The 17066-nt window shown below is 34.9% G+C and overlaps 1 protein-coding gene across 2 annotated transcripts in view; it reads left to right on the top strand.

Annotated features, from left to right (window-relative positions):
- The window catches only part of LOC106872169 (uncharacterized), a 127856-nt gene that overhangs the window by 22955 nt on the left and 87835 nt on the right, over positions 1 to 17066 (top strand). For both annotated transcript variants that reach the window (XM_014919053.3, XM_014919052.3), the window contains exon 2: positions 16108 to 16371. In XM_014919053.3, the coding sequence (XP_014774539.1) occupies positions 16108 to 16371 (264 nt within the window). The remainder of the gene's footprint in view (positions 1 to 16107; positions 16372 to 17066) is intronic.

Genomic DNA, 17066 nt, shown 5'->3' on the forward strand with positions numbered 1-17066 from the left:
GGTGCGGTTTGGTCATCACTGAAAGTCATTTGGTTTTCTTTCTCTCTTCCCCTTTCCTTCTTTTTCCCTCTTTCTTTCTTTTTCTCCTCGTTTAGTCATGTTTAGAATGCAAAATGTACTGTCTTCCCTTTCAAACATTCAATTTTGGAGGAAATTTTTTAATGAAATGTAGTTAAAATGTACTGTCTTCGCTTTTCTTTCAAACATTCAATTTTGGAGAGAATTTTTTGATGAAATGTAGCTCCACTGCTTTTCGGTACTGCGGATCGTCCCGTGCACATTTGTAAGAAGGAAAAATTTGAATTTTCCGTCGCTGCATATTTCTAGATGCTTACTTAATGGAATCTTGCATAATTCCTCTTGTCGTTTATGTTGCCCGTGCATCCTTGCACGTTGGCAGAGGAAATTATTTGTTTCGCCAATGTAATTTTCTTTGCAGTTTGGGCAGGTAATGCAGTATATGAGGTTCTGCGTTTTGCAGTTCATATTTACATTTATTTTGAACCAGAATCCGCTCTTGAATTTTATGTGGGAACGACTTTCCAAGTATTTGAAGTTGTTGATATTGTTGCATATTCCCCATCTCCTATCTCCACATTCTTTTACAAAGAATTCTGATTCATTCTCTGATTTGAATTCTGCCCTTGTTGGTGTCTGCTATTCTGTAAAGAGTTTTTTTTTTTCAATCAGATTTTTCATTTTGGGGCTTTGTAGAAGTATAGGTAAGTTCGATTTTATGGCGTGAAAGATGTTGGTTATTCCTGGACTGTGTATGTTAAAGAACGGAATCGTGTTTTCATTAACTTTTTCCTTAGGTGTTTGTAGTTGGGTGATGTTCAATTTCATCGCCTTTTTAATTCCCACATTAATTAATCCTAAGGGGTATTTCTGCATTGTGAGGAAGCCTTTGATTTCGTTGAGTCGGATTTCACGTATTTTGGGATCAGTCACTGTAGCACAGGTGCGTCTTACCATGCTGTATGGCATGTTTCTTTTGATGTGTGATGGATGGCAAGAGTAGAAATTTAAATATCGGTGTATCAGTTTTTTTTTTTTGTAAAATATGTCAGTTGTGACTGTGGAGTTCCGTATTTTTGTGGATATCCAGGAATGGTAGTTCATTGCAACTGGATTCTGTCGTGAATTTGATGGATGGGTGAAGTGTGTTCAGTATATTGTTAAATATATTTAGATCTTCATTCGATCTGTCCCAAAAATTGAAGCCATCAAGGAAGCGGTTCCCCCTTTTAATGATATATTTCTTGTACTCCCGATCAAAAAGTTTCTCTACTTCCTCATAAATTTTTCTTCCAAGTATTCCATAACTAAGTTTGCATATGAGGGCGCAAACCGCCTCTATCGATTTGTTTTATTGTCGAATCTAAAGGTATTTTCTTCTAGTACTAGGCGTGTGGCCTTGGTGATGAAGTCAGTCTTGAAGCGTTCATTTATCCTTCCTCTATGTTTCTCTACCCAGTGTTTGATTGCTTCCAAGCCTAAAGTGTGAGGTATATTTGTATAGAGATTGATGACATAAGAACTTGTGATACTACCTTCTGCGTGTATAGCTCCTTCTGACGACTTTTTTTTCTCAATTTTCAATTTCTGTACATCATACCTAACACTATATATATATGCCTAAGGAGAGTCATTCTCTTTTAGTGCCTTATTATTTAACACATTCACCGGTAAAGTTTCCACTTATTTATTTATTTATTTTTAGAAAAATAAATAAGTAAATGAGTGGAAACCTTAATGATGAGTGTGTTAAACAGTAAGGCACTAAAAGAGAATGACTCTCCTCAGACTCAACAAAATATGCTTCAATACACGAATTCACATAAAGAATCTTGCAAACCAAATTCCAACGAAGTATATATACATATAGATATATTTTTTGTTTTCTTTATATTTTCTATTCATTATTCTCTATTTTTTCTTTCTTCTTCCTTTCTTCTTTTCTTCCTTCTTCTACCATCCCTAAAAACTGTCTCAAAACAATACAGTAAGTAGTAAACAAGCTTTTAACCTTTTTTTTTTTTACACTCCTTAAAAAGACCATTTCAATACAATGGCCCTTCTCTCTCTCTTTTACCACATCCATCTCTCTATCTGTCTGACTATCAGTCTATCTATCTCTCTATCTGCCTATCTATCTATCTATCTATCTATCTATCTAGATAGATAGATAGATAGATAGATAGATAGATAGATATCTATCTATCTATCTATCTATCTATCTATCTGCTTATACATCTTCCATTGTCTCCAAAGCCTCACCCCAAAAAAACAAAAAAATAAAACAATGTTCTGTTATAAACAACCCCCCCCCAAAAAAAAAAACACTTGTTTTTATATAAATAAGCTAGATCTCTGTATTTTCCCAGTTATATTTGACAAGTTCGAAAGACGAACGAATGCACTAATATATGTATAAAACAAATGAAAGAAGTTATTCCAAAATTCTGACGACTTTTTTTTCAATATATATATATATATATATATATATGCACATATATATAAATACCTATATATACATATATATATATACATACTTGTACATCAATACATATATATATACATATATATACATGCATATATATATACACATATACATGTTCATATGATGATATCTCCACAATGTGTTGATGATGAGAAAAACATGTAATCGTTACCAATATAGCAAGAGATTTCTCCGCAAAAAGTCTAAAGTAGACTCCTTAAGGATCGTTCTCCTTGGTTATATATCCAAAATTTTAAATTTAAATTTAAATTTCAGGAGGAATTTATTTAACGAGTTATTTAAGGAGAAATTTGAATATGAACTGGACTTAGAGACGATGTTTTGGTGTTTACCTTTTGTTCTTAACCTTTTTTCCTTGAAGATGTGTAAGGCAATTTGTATGTTTGACTTGAATTTGACAGTTAAATATAGCCTTATACAGAAATGTTGACATAGAAATAAATTTCAATAATAATGGATATCAGCGTCAAAACTCTCTTTTAAATTTAAATTTAAAATTTCGCACAAGACAACACTGGTCATATCGAAAATTTACATTAAATTCATATGACACTCCAAATAAAAATATAACAATGCTCAACAAGCTATCTAAATCGAGAAAACGTGAAATCATTTGGTGCGCCCCTCCCTTTTCCCTTCAAGTAAAATCGTTATCGAAACTTTTCTTTAAAATTCTGAGAACAAATTTTCTGATACACCATAAGCACTATTCCATATTCAATAAATCTTCTGTGTAAATTTGTTTCTCTACAACTCCTAATTTGAGATAGCTAATATCTTCTATTAATAAATCAAAAATTAGTGCACAAACCTCCAGATCTAATGCGTCATATAAATACAAGGATCTTGGCTCCAATACGTTTGCCCATTCTGGAATTGAAACTCACAATTTAAATAACACTATCGCCCAACAAACTAATACCCCGGCTCCAAATTTAAATTTTAAACAAAACAGCCAAAAAAGAAGAAAAATATGCAATCGTCGCGTAAATGATTCTTGTCCCCTTGCGGGATATTTTGCGCGATATAACGTTATCTATAAATGTCAGGTATCCACACCAGATGCACAACCTAAAATAGACATCGGTAGTATCACTGATTTGAAGCGTAGATATCGAACTCATATCAATTCCTTTAATAATCCTAAATATAATATGGCTACCATGCTTGCTAAGGATTTCCACAAGCTCAAATCAGAAAACAGAAAGTATACACTAAAATGGTCCATTGAATCCGAACCCCACTCATATAACGCTAACTTAGGTAAGTGTAAATTATGTACAATGGAAGCGCTCATCATTCTTAGAACGCACAATCTATCGCTACTTAACAAATTGTTAGACGTGGTTTTTTTCATGCAAACATAAAATTTACACATTTTTACACTTTAGCAACTCTGATTAAAATTGAACTAAGATACATTTTAAAACAAATTTTTATTCCTGGTCATGAATATTTTATTGGAATATATTTAATTCTCTTTCTTCCCCCACCCATAAAGTAACCTAACCTCAAATATTTGGCATTGTTAACTTGCAAATTTAAAATACGGGAGCTGGCAAGAGACAGAGTTGAACTGAAACGCTGTTTGATTTTTCTTTCCACCGTTGAATGTTCACCATCTCACTTCCATTGCACCCGCACGCACGCACACACACACACATATTGACACAGAGTTGAAACGTTGTTTGATTATTTTTCCCCGTATAATTTCCATCATCCCACTACCAAGTTTGCCATCACCCCTTCCTTCTTTATTCATCTCTCACCCCTTCCTTTCTCATTGATATTGTGAATAGCATTCAGCCAAAGGCTAAGAAAGGCATAAAAAGCCTCTTGTTACACCACCTCTCTAAACTATTGTGCCAGTGATAGAAAGATGCAGTGCTACAGGATTTGCGATAATAGAATATTGTAACTTTGTAAAAAAGCAAAGAGGATAGAAGTAATTATATCTTATATACATACATACATACATACATACATACATACATACATACATACATGATATAATGATTTGGGATAGAGAAGACAAACTGTGCACAGTTGTGGAAATTAGCTGCCCAGCAACATAAGGCTGAAGATCAGTGAAAAAGAGAACACTTATGCTAAACTATTGAGAAATCTACAGTTACTCTATCCAGATTACAAGTTCATACATACATACATACATACATACATACATACATACATGCATGCATGCATACATACATACATACATACATACATACATACATACATACATACATGCATACATACATACATACCCCATTGTTGATGTTGAATTTCCAATGAAGGGACCTTGGATCTAGGTTAGAAACCGGTTCTTTCTCTATTGGCAAGAAACCTTGAAATAAACTGAATAATGACATACATGTACGTATACATATACATATATAAGATAGATATATATATATATGTGTGTGTGTGTGTGTGTGTGTGTGTGTGTGTGTGTGTGTGTATGTATATGTATATGTATATATATATATATATATATATATATATATATATATATATATATATATATATATATATATATGTATGTATATATATATATATATGTATATATATATATGTATGTATATATATATATATATATGTATATATATATATATACATATATATATATATATATATATATATATATATATACACGTATATACATACATACATATATATATATATATGTACATTTACACACGCACACACTCGTATTGAAAATGGCTTTTGTTTGCAGTTAAAACTGAAATTATTGACCTCGATAAGACATTTTCACTAGGTAGAATTCCCAAAGAACTTATTCTTTCTCTTCTCTCAATAGCTAAACTGCTAAAGCTCTACCGAGTAAAAAAAACCCACACATTCCATAAATTTCTTCTTAACTGTAATTATGTTCGTTAATAAGTACATATATGTATTCTATGCACCTATTTCATTTTGATTCTTTAATTTGAAACTCAAATTGCTCATGTCGTTAAATATCGTGATGACATTTTTGGACAACTGCTTATAATGTGAGTGATATCTTCGGTGTTAACTCCACAAAGTCTGCATTGGTTATCACATTTTATTGTTCCTGCGTCACTGTCCCCTTTGTGCATCGGGCATTTGGCTGCTATTTCCGGTTCCTGGATTGCAAACGCATATCCTTCAAAGTGGAAGTTAATAATTCAGTTGACCCATAATAGACTCCTTTGATTATCAATGTTACTGTTATCCAGGAGCTTGTGCTATCATATCCGTGTGTGGTCCTTTGCTGATATACACTCATGTTTTCATCTGGTGCTACGTTGCGGTAGCGTTGTGCGACATCTTTTGGGCACGTATTAAGGTTATCAGACAAGGAATTCTGCTCAGGGAGCTGCCTTCCAAGTTTCATGATGTTATCTGCCTCGTGTATGGTAACTTGACCAAGGGGTGTACTTCGACACTTAGTGGTTAAAAGACGTTGCTGAATGGATATATGACATTCATAGGTAGTTTGGATCGATGTTAAGCCGCTGCCGCCATGTTTTCGTTTTAGGTAGAGGCGATCTATGTTGCAGTTGATGTGAAAATTATTTGTGCATTTTCCGCATTTTCTATATATTGGTATATGTATGTATGTGTGTATGTATGTATGTATGTATGTATGTATGTATGTATGTATGTATGTATGTAGACGAATTCATCAGGATACCATCACTGCAGATCTATCACTCCCATTCCCACCGATGGAAACGTAGAGATGAGATGGGATTCTGTCTCCATCAACAGTAAGAATACACCATCAATAGTGAAAAAGAATTTTAAATAGGCCGCCTCTGCTCACAAGCTGGAGGGCTTTCGTGAGACCAACGAAAGCGATGTAGAGAAGTTGTTTTTGCACTCTACATTTTCTTGTAGTTATCGAAGGTAGAAGATCATGCCAGTGGTGGCGCGTCCTGACATGAAAACTCATTGAGACTTGAGTATACCCTTTCAGTGATTATCTGCTATCTGTTTAGGACCACACGAACGAAGTCTTCCTTAATGATGCTCAGCTAAGAGATTCTTCTATAGTTCTTACAATCCGTCTATTCCCGTTGTTCATGTACAGGGCAACAATATTGCAGTTTGTATGTCATGTGATACTGCTCCTTCTTAACAGCACTACCACAGCAGTTTGTACATTTGGTGCAACAGGATGTTCTTCACAAATCTGATGGCCTTTAGTGGAACGCCATTCAATCCGGTGCCTTGCCAATGGGACAACAATCAATGGTTTTACTCAGTTTTTCAAAGGTTAGCAGTTCCTCCATCACTGACAGACATTATACGGTATCGAGTACACTATCCGTGGTGATACTTTCTGAGTAAGTAGGGTTTAGAGTAATGCTCTACACATTTTTCCATCTGCCGTCTTTTGTTTTTGATGGTCTCGTCTATGACGACTTTTAACGTTGCTTGTTTTGCTCGATATTACTACTGAATAACTGTGAAAAGCTGAAGCCAGCAGTCATTTTGAAAGCATTTTGGCTGGTTTCTGGGCCTTCCCTCTTGCTATCATTAATGGTTGCAATATTCGAGTAGCGCAGCGCGATTTTCTCCCGATGACAACAAGGAGCTTCCCTGAACCAATCCTTATGAAAAGCCTTCTATGTGGTACTGTTGATGGTGTCGTTGAGAGAATCACATCTCTGTACGTTTCCATCTAGGGTCTTCAGTGAGCGCATCCTGATGAACTCTTCTGCTTAGTTTGGGTGTCGTGTCGCAGTGACATCAATGCGTCATTTTGCTGCCGTCTGATTTTGCAGCAAATGAAAGAGTGATATGTGTCGCAGTGTGACCTCTGAAAGGATCGAGAAATGAGTACATTCCTTAAATGGTAGCATCTTATAAGTATCGGTCTAGTTAGTACTGGTGTTTTGAGCAGGGATGTCACCAAGGCAGTTTGTGCTGGGTTTATTTTGGAAGTATTGATCATACACAGTCCACAGAGTATGCAGAACTCAAATATGTCAATTATACTACCAATCCCATGCTGTCCCTTGGATAAGATTTATGATCAGAACCTACTCAGGCGTTGAAGATGCCAAACAGCAAGAGTTGTCCCTGAAATGGGGTCCTTGAGATTTGGTCATAGAATTCGTCCTTTCTGTCTTGTATAGTCAGGACGTACACAACGATAAACACTGATGGACACATCAATTTTATGGAGTCGAAGTGAAAAATCCGCCTGGTGCATCTCCCGATTGAATAAATGTATAATCCTCCTGTTGGGGTTTTCTCGGGGTGCACGTACGCGTATGCATACATGAGCATACATGTTTATGTATGCACATACGAATATAAGTATCTATATTTGTATGTATATCTTCGTATATATATATATATATATATATATATATATATATATATATGTTTGCACGTGTCTGTGCGTGCGTGCGTACGTGTGTGTGTGTGTGTGTGTGTGTGTGTGCATGTGTGTGTGTGTGTGCATGTGTGTGTGTGTGTGTGTGTGTGTGTGTGTGTAACAAATATGTTACTGATATATGCAATGGATGGAGCGGTTATTAGTATTCGTAGCAGATTATTTGGGCCAAATAAATCAACAGCAGGAAAAAGTAATTTATTATGGACTTTATTTTTCCGCGGCTTCGTTATTAGGAATAGTATACAAAAGCTGTAGCAATCTGCTATTTTTGAATGGTAAGAGAATGGTAGTGGTAAGGACAGCAATCATGTACCTCCGGTCAGTGTCGGGTGGAAAAGATAGGCATGCTAGAAAATGAAAGACGTACGACGTCTAAAAGTGAAAATGAAATGTTTACAAATATCGGGGAGCGTGTTCTCCCCGATATTTGTAAACATTCTTCAGTGAAATACCAGCTACTGATCATGCACTAATAAACAAATCTCAGAGGTTGAATTCCATTTAGTATTCTGTATTTATACTTGTCGAAATTTGAGTGTAAGTCCGAGAACCTGAATTTAACAAAATGTTATGGCAAAGAATAGAACTAATTTAAGTATAACAATTGATTCTCATAAAATTTCAAGTGGTAATGCCGAGAAGAATGGAAAAGAGCTTACAGAAAAGTCTACACTAAGGTTTCGATTCCTGGCTAAGATTCAAGGAAACGAACTGTTTCACACACACACACACACACACACACACACACACACACTCATACATACACATAGATATGTATATATATATATATATATCATATACTTATGTGTACATATATATATATATATATAAAATCATAATTAAGGATATCTAAGAAATACCACCACGCTGGAAATAGCTGTCGAAACTTGACTCTAAAACCACATTAAATGTTCATACAGCACCAGGAGAGAAAGCAATGAGACAAAATAAACAAGCAAAAAAATTACTGGATATTTCCAGATTCCGGATTTCAGTGGAATATATATACTCAGATAGCACATAAATACATATATATATATATATAATAATAATAATAATAATAATAATATTAGGGACAAAATCCAAAATTACAGGTAAAAACTCAATTAAAATCAATTCATAAAAAATTAAAATTAAATTGAGCTTTATAGATAAAAAATATAAATTATATAGTTTTAGGGAAAATAACCAAGTTTCAAGAATTCATCGATGAAAATCCACTATCACATATAGAAAATATATATATATATATATATATATATATATATATATATATATATATATATATATATATATATATATATATATATATGGGAGAATATACAAATAATAACAACAGACGAGGACAGGTGGTGTAAATAACAAAACTATATATTAGTATGACGCTCGGGATATTTACATATTCGTATACTTACATGTAAGTATTCGTATGTTGTATATATATATATATTTGTATTTATGTGCTATCTGAGTATATTCCACCGATGAAGGCAGAGTATTTCTTCTACAAAATTATATTTTTCGATTTAGTGTTATTCGAACTAAATTTTATATTGTTGCTAGCAGTATAACCCGACCTTGTCCGGGTGTGACTTATTACGCCATCTACGATAAGTCTTGCTAGGTGAAAATCAACTAGAAAAGAAAGCCTTACAACGAAAAAACCTTTATGATGTAAATAAGTTTATAATTCAAAAGACGATGAAATTAATAGGGAAAGTCTGAAGGCTGTTTTGCGTAACATTATTAAGTGTACTTAAATTTCATCCGTCTAATTGGCTATAGAAATGCTTGTGCAAAACAACTTTTTGCGTTGCCCTGATTATACATAGCAGGGTAATCTCTTTTCGCAGGAGCTAGGACGGCAATTTCTGATGAAGCAATTGCTGGCGATCTGTTGGTAGACAGTTTTGCCAGAATTCTATCAGATTGGGCAGAAGATGTTGATGCACCATTTTGCATTATGTTCAAAGTAGCTTCTGGAATGTGTTGAATTGCTGCAGTCTGTTACTGTCATTTTAAACCGGTTGCTTTCTTTCCCCACCAAACTCTCTTCTTTGGAGGCATAATCTATGTATATATTAAACAGAGCAACAAAAGTTATAATAGATGGCAGGGTCGGTATTTTTCACATATCTGTAATTTTTCAGATTAACACCCACACGATTACCCAACCCTAATCCTAAACCTAATCCTAACACTAACCCTAACATTAACCCTAAACCCTAACCCTAACCCTAAAACCCTAACCCTAAAACCCTAACCCTAAAACCCTAACCCTAAAACCCTAACCCTGACCTTAAAACCGTAACCGTAACACTAATCCTAACCCTAACCGTAACCGTAACCCTAAACCCTAACCCTAAACCCTAACCCTAAACCCTAACCCTAAACCCTAACCCTGACCCTAAAACCGTAACTGTAACACTAATCCTAACCCTAACCCTAACCGTAACCCTAAACCCTAACCCCTAACCCTGACCCTAAAACCCTGACCCTAAAACCCTAACCCTAACACCCTAGTGAAAATCGTGGTATATTTACAAAACATTGACGAACATGAGTTATATTTTACTGAATGATTGTGTACTTGCACGTGTATGCGTTTGAGAGAGGAAGAGGTAGAGAGAGAGGGAGAAAGGAATAGAAGTAGTTAAAAGTTTTCTTATGACGGCGTCTCTTCACTGCCTATTAATTACTCCATTAGAAATCTACGGATGCACATACGCACATAATAGAGAAAAATGAAACAAATATGGACGACTTGCTCCGAAACACCACCGAGTGGGGAACGCTTTTCAAAAATAACCTGCATTTGTTTCCTTCAAAATTCGTACATGCTCGAAATGTACATACATCAAGGTATATTTGTAGAAAATTTCATGAAAAAATATTCATTTTCCTGGAATTTAAGAACAATTTAAGTGGAATTTCCGAAAATTGTCCCCCACCCCCTCCCAAAACCCTTTCACCGAAATTTTTTGTATATTAGGAATCTACATAATAAATAATATATGCATAGAAAATTTCAGGAAAAAATATTCATTTTTCTGAAAGTTATGACCTTCCAAAGTCGGTGGGTACAACTCTGTAGTTATGCCACATTGACGAACGTGAATGATTGTGTTTACTTGCACGTGTATGCGTTTGAGAGAGCGAGAGAGGAAGAGGGGGAGATAGAGAACTGAAGCAATGTGTATGTTGTTGTCACAGATTACGTATGTGTGGTTGTGTGTGTTTTTACGTATCAATGTTATGAAAAATAAGTAAAGAATACTGAGAAGAAAGTTTAATCTATGACGTTGTATCACTTTCTCTCTCTGTTGAGCGCGTGTGTAAGAACGCTGTTCCAGGTAGAAGGGAAGAAATATAAAATTTGCTAGAGACAACAGCCAAATCTCCCTTAAATCACACAAAGTAAACGGAATTTTAAAAATATAATTACTGCACTGGAAAGTTCACATCGAGAAAATTCCATTGATGTAAAAATTTTAACGAAAAAGTGGAAAATGTGAATTTCTATAAACTTTTAAAAAGGCTTCACACAGACACACAACTTCAGCTTTATATATTAAGATTACCGTTATGACGTGCTTTCATGTCCTGATTAATGGCAGCAGAATTAATGTCAATAGGGTTAATATAGATTTTTTTTTCTTTTCAGTACTTTGTGACCACGTACCAAGGTATTTGAAATTTTCAGCTACCTTGAGCGACTTACAGTCTCTCACTTTCACTGACATAGGCATTTCGTTGTTGAATACTTGCAGCTCTGTTTTTGCGTTACAGTATAATCCTACCTTCCCTGATTCCTACTCTAATCTGCTCAGCACCTCCTGTACTTGATTTGTCCTCTCTGTTAGTAATGCCAGGTCATCAGCATAGTCTAGGTCAGTTACTGTTACTGCTTGATACCGTCTACTTCTTTGCCTATGCAGTTTGAATCTTCTTCCTTGCTCTCGTACGTTCTACGCATTACATAGTCGAGAACGATGGCGAAAAGATAAGGTACTAGCGTGTCGCCTTGCAATACTCCAGCTTTGACTTCAAAATATTCCGTTTCTCTATCAGGAGTAATCACTTTCGCTCTGGTGTTCTCATACAGCTTACTTATTGCTCTCAGAATTCTTGGTGGAACATCATATGTTTTAAATATCTTCATCATTATTCCTAGATGAGGTGGCGGCGGTGCGTTTTGATCATCATCTCACGTTGCTCTGCGATCGCTTCGACAGCATAGAAGGATGAGATTAGCTGGACACTACATCAGACATACCGATGAAATTGATAACAGGCTAGTGCTCTAACAACTAACGGAAGGTACAACTGCATGTATAGGCTATGTCATGTTTCTGTGGAAGACATCGTGCATCTGATTAGCAGTTGTCCTAAAATGTTGTGACGGTACTACCGCCCTAGGCGACACGATGATGTCGCTAAAACAAATTACAATGCAATCTGCAAAAAAGACTGTCCTAAAATAAACTTAGAAAGTCTCCCTGTTATGAAATACATTCATAAACTCAAGGAATACTGGTGGAATATTCCCATCAAAACTTCTATCAAATGTAAATATAACAGGCCTGATTTTGCTGTTTGGGACAAAGGGGCAAAAGTATGTACCGTCGTAGAGTTCAGCTGCCCTGCAGATATAAAGATCTCTTTGAAAATCAAAGAAAAAGAGGATATCAATGGGCAACTGCTTCAAAACCTCCAGCTTCTATATCCAGACTATGAATTCATATTCATACCAATAATAATTGGAGCACTAGGTTTTGTTAGTAAATGCTTAAAGGAGTATCTTGATAAACTGGGATTTTCAGAAAGAGAAATCGACCAGCTAATATTACAAGTGCAATCTGTGAGTGGAACAGTAAAAATATGTAAGACTTTTCTCAAGTTCCAAATGTGAATTTCTCTGTAGTCACTACATCCCAAAGATGGAGCTTTGTATCTTTGTTGGAAATCAGCTCCTTCCTCAGTGGGAGATTTATAATAATTAAAAAATAGAATAGACATACAAACATACATACATACATACATAGTACAGAACGTGTATGTATGTATGCATGTATGTATGTATAAACACACGAATATATTTACACACGTCCTACAAACTTCTCATGCCAGCTCTTTTCATTATCTCTTTGTTTATCACTCTGTCCCGATGAGAGATGCCTAGGACGATCTTCATTGCCTTCTTCCAGGTTTCACAGGCGCAGATGGTTGTTGATATGACAATAGATTAGTATAACTGCAGTTTTATCTTCTTACTGATGGTCAATGCTGGTCCCTAAATTACTAACGATGTATTTTTATCGGGATTCCGAGAGCTAGTTATCCATCCATCGACATTAATCTATTGATATATGTATTGGCATAGTTAACCAAAGGAGAATAAGACATGCAGAACACACTTCGTTGCAAACAACTTCTTGAATGACCTTCTAACCCAACTTCATAGTGAAGTTACTTCTGGTTTGAATTTTGTGCGTAGCACACTTCAGTTAATCCATTGTTTATTCTCATTACGGCTCAGAAACTTTCACTGAATTCAAACTAGTTCATAAAAGAATAATTTTAAAAGATTATATAAGTCTAATTCTGAGGTGATTTTTAGCTTCATTTTATCTACTTAGTTATTAGTAGAGAGTATTACTCCGAAACACCATATGTCTTATGTATATCTAAATATATATTTTGTCTTAATATGCGAGTACTGTCTGCTTCTACGAATGATAATACTTAAATAATACTCAAACTTACAGAAAACTGGGCCTGTAAAACCTTTCTCTTTTGGATAATTAAAATACAAATCAAAATTATCCTAATACATTTGATATCTATTTGCATTGCATCAACACACAACTCCATCAGAGAAATGAGTAGCCAGAAATTAAGTAATGTGAAGTATCTGTTTCTCAAAACCAGCCCCTTTCCATGTTTCCAATATATAGACATTATGTAACTAACTATAGTTACTTCACCATTTGGACGACACTAAACTCAAAACTCACGTATTTTAAACTACTTCTATGTACACTTACGGTAAGAAGTTGCCACCCAACGAATTGAACCTTTGAAATGGCTTTTCATCCTTTATTAAAGTCTATTTACTTAATGTCATTTAGTGTACCGAGAAACATGAAAATCGTTCCTTCTGATAAGCGTTCACCCAAGTCACGAGTAAGATTATTCTGAAACGTTTATCATTTTCATAGGAATAGTTGAAATGGATTAGTGTAGTCTTTGAAGTTCTTTGCAACAAAACAACTATTCAGTAGAAATATATATTTGTAAGACTGTTAATCCCTTTTCTTGAGTTTTATATGGATTAGATTCTTCTCACAGGAGAAACGCAAATCTCCAAAACTCTTATCTACTGCGCCACCAATGATACACCTTAACCAGATTTCTTACAGCAAAAATTCATACATTTAGGTAAAATAAAGTGACTAAATATTTCACATTCTTGCTCTACAGAAGCGCTGATGTTGAATCAAACCTATCCAACCGTACGTGTAATATAGACAAATATAAGAATAAATATATTAGGAGATATATGGATATCGGCATATATAGGATGTTTTACTTGTGGCTTGTTTCTAGGTTTTTGCCAGTTAACTTTGTACCATATGTTCTTTTAATTTGAAGAGGTTATCCTAAAACAGCAACAAAAATAAGAGTAACAATGTTTACCTTGTCTGCCGTTCCCAAATTCTCACTCTCTCTCCCTCTGTCTGTCTCATACACACACACACACACACACACACACACACACACACACACACACACACACACACACACACACACACACACACACACACACACACACACACTCACTCTTTTGTTTTCATGTACCTGAGACAATTTTTATGTATTGTGATAGTTTGTGTATTAAAAACCATTAACTCACGAGGACAATTCATGGAATTTCACCATATGTGCAAATCTAGAATAAATCAAACTTGGAAAAACTTTATCTCTCGAAATAGTGATCATACTAATATTGCGACTTAAATAATGCCACTTAATATGGCATAACGTAACATCGTATAGATTAGCGAGTAGGAAAACAGTACAGTTCCAAAATAAAAAGCTTAACATATTAAGTTACAGTTTGCTACATACTGAATAAAAACGAGATGTTCTTTAATCCTCGTAGGATTAGTAAAAGAAAATAACAATAGCATACTAAGATGACTTGCAACTTTTGAACAACCAGCTCATTGGCAAAAGGAAATACGTATGGATATTGCTGTTAAAATTATTTCTATTCCCCCACATGGTATCTATTACTAACGGTGTGAAGTACGCAAAGTAAATGTTTTAGACGCGAACATGTATATGCTAGCCTGATATATCATATCTTCTTTGACGTAAGAATTTGAATTCGGCTCACATCAATTATACATTGTTGCCACAGTTTATAACTGTATATTGTACTAAAATGATAACAATGCTTCTTTCTATAGTTATACTGGTTTCCTCATATGGAGGAAACCAGTAAGTATTAAGTATCTTTGTCATGAAATCAGTAATGTGACGCAACTAGATCAACTATCCTTTCCTTTTTGATTAAAATCTAAAGTGGCGGCTAAAACCTGTGTGAAGATGTCAACTCAGCACTGATTCATACTTACTAGACGTTATAATGAATGTAAAGATTTTAGTGGAAAAGCTTTCACTGACTAGATCATTTAAAATAAAGGCATGAAAAAGGACCCAGGAATGTAAATCCGTCATTTGAATCTTCATCTTACGGAGCAGTAGTAATCTTAAGGTGAAATAATGTTGGTTAATTTTTATATCAGTGGTGGAAGTGATGTTTTCTTGCATCTAACCAGTTTATCCGTGAACCTTGTAACATAAAATAGCAGAAACACTAGAAACGGCTTTTACATCTGGACTCGCCCTTTCTTAAGCAATATGCATGATCACCATAAGCACACGAGTGGATATAAATTTTAGAATCGGACCAAATATCCCACACTATTTAGTTTTGCGTAAATCATAGTATGGTTAAAATCTTAGGGATAAATATGAAAAGTATTAATAGTATTCGAGGATTCGTGAACTCGGCCGTACCCTTCTTTATGTTATAGTTGAAAGAAAATGAATCTATAAAGTCCCATTGTACAGGAGCATTTTATATTATTCTAATTTTTACTTTTGCTTTTTACTTCAGGTGTTGTTCAGAACAAAGTAACTAACATGTGCCGAGGTAACAATCCAAGATGTGACAAAGGAAAAAGCATAGAAATTGATACAGTTACATGTCCATCCCCTGTTAACAAACGTCTATGGATGCAAACAAAATCTGAAATATATACAAAGTGCGAAAATGTAAAAGAATGTGACATTAACTTTATAAGTTCAGTTTCAGCATGCTGTGGAACACAAGGTCAAATAAAGAAACCTCGTCTGAGATTCGTTTATGATTGTCCGACTAGTAAGTATCAAAGTTCAATTTTCTCCATCATTGAAATTCAAGAGAATTTGTAATGACTGATTGGCAAAATTGATAAACATGTAGCTGAAAAAAAATTATATTTTATATTCGTTGCTGGAATTGTTGTGCTGTTTGCCATAAGATCTGATAGTACGAATCCTATAAGGATGTAAATCCTTTTGGGGATTTTTTTCATGTGACCAAAAGTAATCACCTTCCGTAGCTAAGTCAAAATTCACACCATCCCTAACGGGAATGACAATCGCCAAAGTAACAAATTCAGCTCTTCGACACTTAAATAAAATAGAAAGTGCATGCAGAGAGGAGGAGTGTGTATGTGTGCACACGCGCGTGCGAGTGTGTGCGTGCGTGGAATTGCCATGACCAGAACGCCTTTCATCATGACTTTATTTGATTACTACGGTACAGAAAGAAGAGTAATACAATACATTTAGGCAATTTTTTTTTACAAAAACAAATACGAATGAAAGCAAATAAAGATAACCCTCAAACATAGAGTAAGAAACTGCCTCGTAAGTAGAATTAGGGAACTCTATATGTTTGACCACCTTCCGCTCTGATGAATTTCTCGAACTGAGTTCTCAAAAATTACTCCTGAGCAATTTCGGTTCCAGCCGAAACTGAAAGGGCAGTTTTCTACCCTCAAAAGAATAATCCCTCAGCTGTTAAAAGAT

Source organism: Octopus bimaculoides, chromosome 5 (genome assembly GCF_046866305.1).
Source record: "Octopus bimaculoides isolate indiv1 chromosome 5, ASM4686630v1, whole genome shotgun sequence".
Classification (NCBI taxonomy): Eukaryota; Metazoa; Mollusca; class Cephalopoda; order Octopoda; family Octopodidae; genus Octopus; species Octopus bimaculoides.